Genomic DNA, 9982 nt, shown 5'->3' with positions numbered 1-9982 from the left:
CCTCTCCATGAGGCAGGTGTCATGTATCATTTAACAACAGTCTCTAGAACCAGGCTGTCTGTGTTTGAATCCCAGCCATGGACAAATCACTTTCCCTCCCTGAGACTCATTTTCTCAATCTGTAAAATGAGGATAACAATACTACCTATTTCAAGTGTTGTTGTGAATATTAAAAGGGAAAATACATAGGAAGCACTTAGAACAGTGCCAGGCACCTAGTAAGCACTATATAAACATTTGCTAATACTCCCAATTTACAGATAAGTACACTGAAGCTCTAAAAGGTTGAATTTGACTTAGTAAAAACAATAATAAAAGGATAATAGATTCCATTTACCAAGTGCATACTATGTACTAAATAGGCCCTTTTCATACATTATAATATAGATATGCATACACATATAAAAATATATGCCCACATTATGCATATATGTACATACATTGTAAAATAACAAAATAAAAAGGTTAAAAAACCTGTCCAGGGTTACACTGCTCTAAATGGGAGACACATGGTTGGTCTGTGTAAGGTTACAGCTGGTATCCTCAACCACCTTGCACTAACGTATGTTATCTGAATGCATGCTTGCGCATGTCTTTGTGTTTGCTTTGTGTGCAAGAGCATCTGAGTGCATGTGACTCTCTATTTCTGTAACTGTAGGTGTCTGTATGCCCCTGTGAGCGTGTGCATGTTTTTAGAGATCATTCTGGTAATTTCTTCACCTGTTCTTCTCCAATACAGCCAGCAGAGGGGGCTCAGGAATTTTTTTCTCATCTTGAAGAAGTCAAGAGTACACATTAAAAACACAGCTTCCTTTGAAAAATGCTTGTTCTTGAAGAGGATAGCTAAGGTCTACGAAGGACTTTTCATAATCTGAAGACAGAAATAATGCAGCCACTCAGAATTCGAATCTCTCCACCACTGAGGCCATTTCTGACTTGAGAACAAGCACCCAACTCCCAAAGAACGCTAAACCACTGAACTTCCCAGCATCGCTTCCATCTCCCCTGTGACACCACACATGGCTCACTCATTGCCTTCTAGCTATCCAAAACTGCCTTCCCTCTGCAGCTACCCCACAACCAACCAAGTACCCTAGTTTCCCTTTATTTCTTCCTCACTTTCATGCCTTCTTTTGGGTAGCTGTTTAGATCCAATTCAACTGATACTGACAGAACACCAAGGAGGCCAAACCCCTCAACAAGCCTAGGAAACAAGAACCACTATTTTACCCTCCTCATTTGGTAAATGAGTATCAAGGCTCAGAGAGGTAGGTGTCTTGCCTAAGGTCACACAGTCATTAGGAGGTAGAGGTAGAAATGAAACCCAGACTCCTCTGTATCTAGAGCCTACTCTCCCTTCTACTACACCACAGGCCGTGGAAAATGGTGGGCCCGCAATTTGAACCCAGGTGGCGACAGACTCCTTATCTTGACTAGCCCCTATGCCAAAAATTTTCAAACTCAAATATGCATCAGAATCACCTTAGGGTGTTAAGAAAAATAAAAACACAAATAAAAATACAAAAATCACAGGGAGTCTCAGTCTGTGCAAGTCCAGGAATTTGCCTTTGTATTAAAGACCCCATGTGACTCTGATGCAGGTGGTCCCCTGGCTACTCTTCAGGAACAACAGGCCTCTTATAAGGCCCACTCAGCTTCCCTCAAGCACCACAAGTTCTTGGCCAGCCAACTCAAAAAAACCTCAGAACAGTTCCAAATACCCATGGCGACCATTGATGGAGCACCTGCCACACGCTGGGAACTTTACATTTAGGTCTAGGATCTATTATGATCTATTTCGAGTTCATTTTGTGAAAGATATAAGGTCTGTGTCTAGGTTCTCTTTTTATATGGATGTCCAATTGTTTCAGCACCATTTGTTGAAAATGCTATCCTTTCTCTATTGAATTGCCTTTACTCCTTTGTCACAGAATAGTTGACTACATTTGTGTGAGTCTATTTTTGAACCCTCTACTCTGTTCTATTGATCTGTTTATCTATTCTTTCACCAATACCACAGCATCTTGATTTCTGTCACTTTACAGTAACTCTTGAAATCATAGTAGTATTCTGAGTCTTCCAAACTTGTTCTTCAGTATTTCGTTGGCTATTTTAAACCTTTTGCCTTTCCATATAAACTTTAGAATCAGTCTTTGGATATCTACAAAATTGATGGGATTTTGACTGAGATTGCATTGAACCTATAGGTCAAATTGGGAAGATTTGACATCTTAACAATACTGAATCTTTCAGTCCATGAACCTAGGATATTTCTCCATTTATTAATATTTAGATCTTCTGTGATTTCTTTCATAAAAATTTTGTAATTTTCCACATATAGCTCCTGCACATATTTTGTTATATTTGCACATAAGTATTTCAATTTTGGTGCTTTTTTAACTGGTATTCATTTTTAATTTTTAATTCCAGCTGTTCATTGTTGGTATATAGCAAAGCAAATAACTTCTGGATATTAACCTTGCACCTCATGATTAGCCATTTATTAGTTCCAGGAGGGCTTTTTTAAATCAATCCTTTGGAATATTTCACATAGATGTTCACGTCATCTGCAAACAAATACCCAGGCACTTTATACACATTATACCATTTAATCCTCAGGTCAACTCTGCAAGTCAGGTCCGATTAGTAACCCTGCTTCCAAGAGAAGGAAACTGAGGTTCAGATACTGCCATTTAATTGTCCAAGGTTTCAAAGCTCAGAAGTGGAGGAGCTGAGATGTAACCCAGGTCTGCATTTGTCTACTGCTTATGATTTCTGTATTCTAATACGGTGAGCTACTTGCTTTGAGGAATTAGCTGGAGCAAAAGACAGCAGAACATCCCATAAGAGTGGGGGAGTCAGTTTCTGCCCCTCATCCAATGTGTGTCATTGGGCAAGTCACCAATTTCCAAAGAGCTAATTCCCAGGCCCCTGTGAAATATGGATGAGGAAGCTAACTTTTAGATGTACTATTTGAAATTTACAATTTAAGAAAATTGTCTTAACCTAGATAAACTGCTAATTAGGGGAGAGCATGGAAAAGGCACTTGAAAAAGCAAGGAGGCTTTCTTTCTGAGCATAATGTACTTTCTCACCACCCCCTGACATACACACATGCCAGAACAGGGTTAAGACACCATGCCAGGAGGGTCAGCCAAGTCCCTGCTTAGAAACAGAGTACCACCTATAACTGAAACCCATCTGGGAAACAGCATGCCAGGCACAGTCCAAGTGGTGATCAGAAGCAGCAAGGAGGGAAGGAGTAGGGGGACTAACAAGACGGAAACAGCAGGAAAACACCATGAAGTTCACAACTGACACCAGGCTCACAGCAACACTGAGTGTTTTCTCTAGCAGGGGACCCCGTCTCATTCATCCTTGATGCTTAGCCCAGTGCTGGGTGCACAGCAGGTGCTCAACAAACAAAAACAATTCTTTGCTTGAGGCCTTCCATAAGGAGACGGGCCTTTTGGCACAAGCTGGGGTCACATCCATTACGCCAGTTGGTGGGTTTGCTTCCTCATTTCAGGACACGCACCCTGAGACCTACCAGCACTGCCCCAGGGCGGGCTTTATCAAGTGGCCCTTCCTTCACCCATCACACATCTCTGAGCCCCTGTCTAGGCCCCAGGCAAACCCCTGAACTTCATCACAGACTCTGGGGTCAGCCCGGCCTGGGAGCAGAACCCTGCTCTCCACGGACAAGCTCTGCGCACGGGGGCAACTTCCCCGCTGTGACCCTCGATCTCCTTATCAGGAAAGGGGAATGGAAACCCTACCAGCCCCACAGGACGCCGGGAGGGATCAAATCAGAGGATGAGGGGGGCGCTCTGAGTACCGTGTCTGGCACCCAGTGAATGCTCCTTAGAGGGCAGCTGTTGTTACCCCAGATCCCGGCCCCGGAGCCCTGTGGTCTGACCACAGGGTGCTGTGGGTGGGGGAAGCCCAGGAGCCTTGCGCAGTCACACCTGGCCACTTGCTAAGGAACCAGCCATCCTGGGGCACAGGAGGCAGAAGGTCGAGGGGAGGGGCTGAGGACAGCCCCCTCTCAAGGACCTCTCAGCTGTTCCAGGAACAACCCGGTATCAGCCAAGGACCCAGTGGGCACACGGAACACCTAACGGGCCAGGCTCGGGGCACCTGGGGGCCAGAGAGCCGGGTTCCCAAAAGCCAGCAACGGGGCTGCGGCGCGGATTCAGTGCGTTAATTCGCGCACAGCACTTGGCGCAGCCCGGGCCCCCGTCACGCCTTCGCTGGAGCCCGGGTACCGTTAGACCAGCCACGGTGTCAGCCCCTTAAGGAGCCAGCTGCCATAGAAGCCAACTCGCTAATGAACCCCGACTGGACCTGTAGGGAGGGAGTGGCCCTACAGCGGTGGGATCTGTGGACCACTAAACCCGCCCTGCTGCCTCCAAATCCCCCCACCCCAGAGGTCACAGTGCCGCGCTGTCACTGTGAGACACGCACTCCGCACAGAAGGGGCGGCAAATACGCAGCACCAGTTCTGAGAACCCTTCCACCTACATGGGGCCAGATGTCACTGACGAGGCTCCCTGTCCCACCGAGTCCAGACAGGACCTGACATCAGGCTTCGCTACACAGTGCTGTGGGCAGAAATTGCCAAAGGACAGGGGTGGCCTGGGAGTTGGACCTCTCGCTTCTGAGAGAGAGGTTCTCCTTTCTTTCTTGGTTTCCAGATTTGACTTTACAATTAGTGACAGTTTGTCAGCTATTGTTTATTTCATATATATATATACATATATATACATACACACACACTATATAATATGTACACACGTATTTCTTAAATTCCTTCATAAGAATGTGTTTTTATTGAAATTTTTATTGAGATAATTGTGGATTCACATGCAGATGTAAGAGATTATACAGAGAGATCCCAGATACCCTATACCCAATCTCCCCAAAGGGTAACATTTTGGAAAACTGTACTACAAAATCACAACCCAAACCGTGACATTAGTACAATCCACCGAACTTCTTCACATTTGCCTGCTTTTGCTTGTACTTACTTATTTGTGTGTGTAGATTTAGTTCCATGTAATTCTATCACATGTGTGGCTTCATGTATCCACCACTAAAGTCAGCACACGGAACAGCTTCATCACCACAAGCGTCCCTCCTCTGCCCTTTTATAATCACATGTACCTTTCTACCACGCCCCGGCACCCATCCCTAATCCCTAGCAACCACTGATCTCTTTGCCACTTCTATAGTTTTGCCATTACTAGAATGTTATGTAAGTAGACTCATACTGTATTTAACCTTTTTGGATTGACTTTTTCACTCAGCACAGTTCCCTGAAGATTTCTTTCATTCAAGTTGCTGCAAGTGTCAATAGTTCGTTCTTTGTTATTGCTGGGCAGGATTGCACTGCAGAGATGTACTGCAGCTTGTTTAACGTTTTACACATTAGAGGACATCTTGGATGTTTCCATTTTTAAGTTCTTATGAATAAAACTGCTATAAACATTCGAGTACAAGATTTTGTGTGAACATAAGTCTTCCTTTTCTGGGACAAATGCCCAAGAGTGCAATTGCTAGGTCGTATGGTAGTTACATTTTTAGTATTTTAACAAACTGTGTAACTATTTTCAAAGTGGCTGTACTATTTTACACTCAGACCAGCAATATATGAGCAATCTAGTTTCTCTACATCCTTGCCAACATTTGGTGTTATTTAGTCATTCAGATAGGTTTGTAATTATATGCCATATGGTTTTAATTTGCATTTGTTTTAATGAGTAAAGACCTTGAACATCTTTTCATGAGCTTATTTGCCACCTGTATATCTTGGTGAAATGTCTTTTGTCCATTTTACTGATTGAATTATTTGTTTTTGCTGTTGAGTTTTGCGAATCCTCTATCATTCTAGATCCTATTCCTTTGTCAGATGTACATTAAGCAAATATTTTCTCCCAGTCTGTGAACCGTATTTTCATCCTCTTTGCATGAGCTTTTGCAGAGCAAAATTTAAATTATGATGATGTTCAATTTATCAAGTTTTCCTTTTATGGATGGTGCTTTTGCCCCTAGGATTTCATATAAAATACACAGTGGACCTGTTCTCTTTGTCCTAGAAATCAGCTACCTTAGAGGTTTTGTGGGTTGTGGTTAGCAACTAATAACCATATTATAGTTTCCATAATAATGGTAACGCTTCTCACTACTTGCCAACCACTCTCCAAACACTGTTTCATTTAATCCTTCCAAGCACCGCATGAGATACATGCTATTATCATTTGTATTTTATACATGAGGAAACTGAGGCAAAGAAGACTTGGGGCCTGGCCCAACATCCCACAACTACAAACTAGGAAGTGGAGGGGATGGGACACAAATCTGGTCTGCTTCTGCCTCCAAAGCACCTGTCCATGTGGTCATTTCAAGTTCCCAGCAGATTACATAAAATCAAATTCTAGTGTACAGCGTGTTCATAAATCCTTCACACATGATCGAACATACAATTAGGAACTTTCTTGATACCTGGTCAAAAAACAATAGGGATGACAGCTGACTCAAAAGCGGAAGCATTCCCCATCCCCCAAGCTTTGCTGTGCTGTCTGCCGAGGCCTTTCTCCTCACACCCCAAACACGACTGAACACCCAGTGTGTGGCCCCATGCCCTCAGGCCAACATGTGTCTGTCTGGTGGCTTGATGGCAGTGGCCTTTCCTGGGGCCACTGCCAGACCCATGCACACCACTCTCTAAGAAGGCCCTCTGGCCTGGCCCCAAGCCTTATTGAGGTTTTCTGAACTCCTGGGTTCAAATCCCTGCTGCCTCACCAGCTCAACTGATCACAGAGGCAGCTGTCTGCCCACATTTGTCTCCTCCAACTTTCCTTTACTTCTAACTTGTAGATTTTCATTAAGAAGTTAATTTTTGACTTGGGCTCATGGGCAATGGATCTTTGTATTTATCTGTTCTTTGATGTATGTGTTTTGATTATTTTCCAAAGACTTGGCCAACCTCCATAACATTTAATCTTACATCCTTGTCTTCTTCAAAAGCTGCCCTCTAATGATCCAAATCTTCATTTAAGATCTTTTCTTGAAATCTATTTGTTTCATTCAATCATTAATTTATTCAACATATTCCTACTGAGACCCTACTCTTTGCTAAGTACTGTGCTAGGCACTGGGGATGAAACACAGAACAAAACAGACATAGACCCTGATGTCCTGACATTTGTATTCTATCTGGGAGAAATTAATATTAAACAAATCACTACATAAGCATTATTAACTCCAGTCTGCACCCCTAGACTTTTCTTCTACACTCAAACCTTATGCTTACTGAACCTAGATTAATAATCACCTTTCCCTAAACATGCATTGGGCTTTCCCTCCCTCCAGGTTTTTTTTTTTTTTTGTAATCCAAGAGTCATAAGCAAAGGCATTTAATATTAGCTCAATTTCCAGCAATAAAGGATAGTTCAAGGAAAGATTTCAGAGGAAAAGTATTTTACATTTCTCTGAGAACTACTAGTAATTAAAAGAATTTAAGAAACAAGGAGAAAAAGTGAAAATTCATTTCTATATTGTAGAATGCAGAAAAACAAACACCAAAACGGTAAGCCATTTTATAAATAAATTCAATATGAAGTCATCCATTACTTATTATACTCATTTCCAGGTACCTTTTAGAAAACATACCCCCATACATAACAATATCGCTTCAAGCTTGCCTACTGGATGAAGCACAAAATATAAGTAAGGATGATCATCTTCCCTCTCAGGTTATGAGCCTTAAACATCACCATAGAGAATGAAGGCTCCTTGCCTATGGTTCACAAAAGAAATGCCCAAAGGCTTTGAATGTATACCCTAGTCAAGTAGAGTAAAGGTTTTTTCCTAACAGATTGAAAGGAAGAGATAAAAGGAAGCTAAAAAAGTGTTAGACTTAATTTGCCTCTTATCTGTATTTAGAGTTGATTGTCAAAGCAGTGGTCCCTTTTGATCAGAGTGACTCAGAAAAATCAAGTAAATTCTACTTAATTGATAGCTGAAAACTCCTAAAACCCAGGACTACTTATCCAATCACTTTTAAAAAAAATAATTCTCCCCTCTTTCACTGTCATTTTATGCAAGTAAAATTACACAAGTATGTGGAAAAACAAGAATCAGTAGTCTCTGGCTGAGGGACTTTAGGCACAATTTGGCAGAGGGCCCCTGACTTATTTTCTGCAATCTATTAGTGATTCAGCCATGGCTTCCTATGGACTTCATCTGGTTACTGACCACAATGCCTTGCATTCTCCAGAAATAATTTTTTTTACGTGATAAATTCTACTCTCTGCATCTAACTATTGCTTTGAAATTTTGAGGTTAAATCACCTCCAGTGCTTCATGTAGGAGGCAATCCTGAAACATATTTATTGCCTATTGCCTGGGATCCCATAATGAAATATCTCTTCTCCCTTCCCTCCACAACCACCTACATAATACATTTTAAGAGCTGTTTAACTTAGAACTTCTCAAAAAATATATTTTGAAATACTAAGTTTCATTTATTGAAAAGTACCAAATTCAATCCTTAAGTCTATACCCTTATAGCCATAACAATCACTTTTTCCAGCAGTGAGGGTCACCAGACCAAATCATTAGGGTAAATTTTGATATATATCAATGATCAACATTTAGGCTAGGAATTCAAATATAACAACTGCTCTTAACATACAAGGAACTATAAACCAAAAAGTATGCTTAAAGCCAGGTCCACATGAGTAACATGGCCACATTATTGGTCGAAGGAATGACCATAAGAGTCACTTTAACCATTGACTTGGATCACAGAATGACTGATTGTACACAATGACTGAAAGGGCCATGCATGTAAACACAACCTAAATTCCAGCTGGTAATGCGCACATTTTTGGAAAAACAAATAAGTAAATATAATATGAGCTAGAAGGCCTCCAAGATACTAATTTTTCCATTTTCACCATAGCTTTTCCAACTCGACTTTGGAGTCTTGGTTCAAGGGCTGCTGTATTTCTAAGGGGAACTCTTCCCATCACCATGCTGCCTTCTCAACCAAAGGCATGCTATACTTGTGCTTCTGAGTTGTAAGGAGATGGACCTTCAGGAAAGATGTTCTACACATTCAAAAGTATATCTTTTAAAATGCCTAACCTAAAAAAGCTAAACAAATTGAATAAAGAACATTTGTTACTTTGTTGTTAAAAGTGAAGGGGGCCACACAGTACATAACTGGGACTGAAGACAAAAATAGAAAATTTGTAGTTTCTAAAAAGAGGACTAGAATGTATAAAGTTGGTGTTACTAGTATCAGGGAGAAAAACACTGAGTAGATTAAGAAAAGAAAAGATGGGAATTAGAGATTTGTTTTATCTTAAGGACCTTTTGCCCCACACAGAATCTTTAAAATAGACAATTATATAAAACTTATCTATTGTTCTTATGACATTTAAACAAGTTAACACAAAGTGGAAAATGTAGAATTAGTTTTCTTCTTCCTCATCCTCTTTAATTACTGGAGTACCATCCAGCTTTTTCAGTTTGGGCACTCTCTTGGTTGCCTCTTCAATCCAGTTGTTCTCAGCAAAATGTTTCTCTTCCAAGGGATTGCCTACAAACACCAGGTCTTCCAGGCACGGCTGATCTGCCAGCTTCACAAATTCAGCCCAGTCTTTCACCAGGTTATTAGACATGTAGAGAATCTTCAATTTCTTCATTACATGAATCCCTTCCAATTTCTCAATAAAATTGTAGGAGATCTACAGTTCTTCTAACGTGTCCCCTACTGCTTCCTGAAAAAGCTCCCCCCAGGTTTTTTAAAGTTTTTTTTTAAGCTTTTTCATTTAACACAGGATCTGAATAGACACATCCCTAATGAAGATACAGAAATGGGCAATAACCACATGAAAAAGACGTTCAACATCCTTAGTCATCATAGAAATGCAAATCAAAATCACAACAAGACGCCACTTCATATACACTA

General features: G+C 41.3%; 1 protein-coding gene across 1 annotated transcript; it reads right to left on the bottom strand.

Annotated features, from left to right (window-relative positions):
* Positions 1-9436: 9436 nt before the first annotated feature.
* Positions 9437-9753, bottom strand: LOC123628406 (dynein axonemal light chain 1-like). The gene has a single exon (XM_045538113.1). It carries the CDS (start codon positions 9714-9716, stop codon positions 9483-9485), a length of 234 nt encoding a protein of 77 aa, XP_045394069.1. The 5' UTR covers positions 9717-9753; the 3' UTR covers positions 9437-9482.
* Positions 9754-9982: the final 229 nt, after the last annotated feature.

This window comes from Lemur catta, chromosome X, assembly GCF_020740605.2.
Source record: "Lemur catta isolate mLemCat1 chromosome X, mLemCat1.pri, whole genome shotgun sequence".
Classification (NCBI taxonomy): Eukaryota; Metazoa; Chordata; class Mammalia; order Primates; family Lemuridae; genus Lemur; species Lemur catta.
This window is presented reverse-complemented; position numbering and strand designations above follow the sequence as displayed.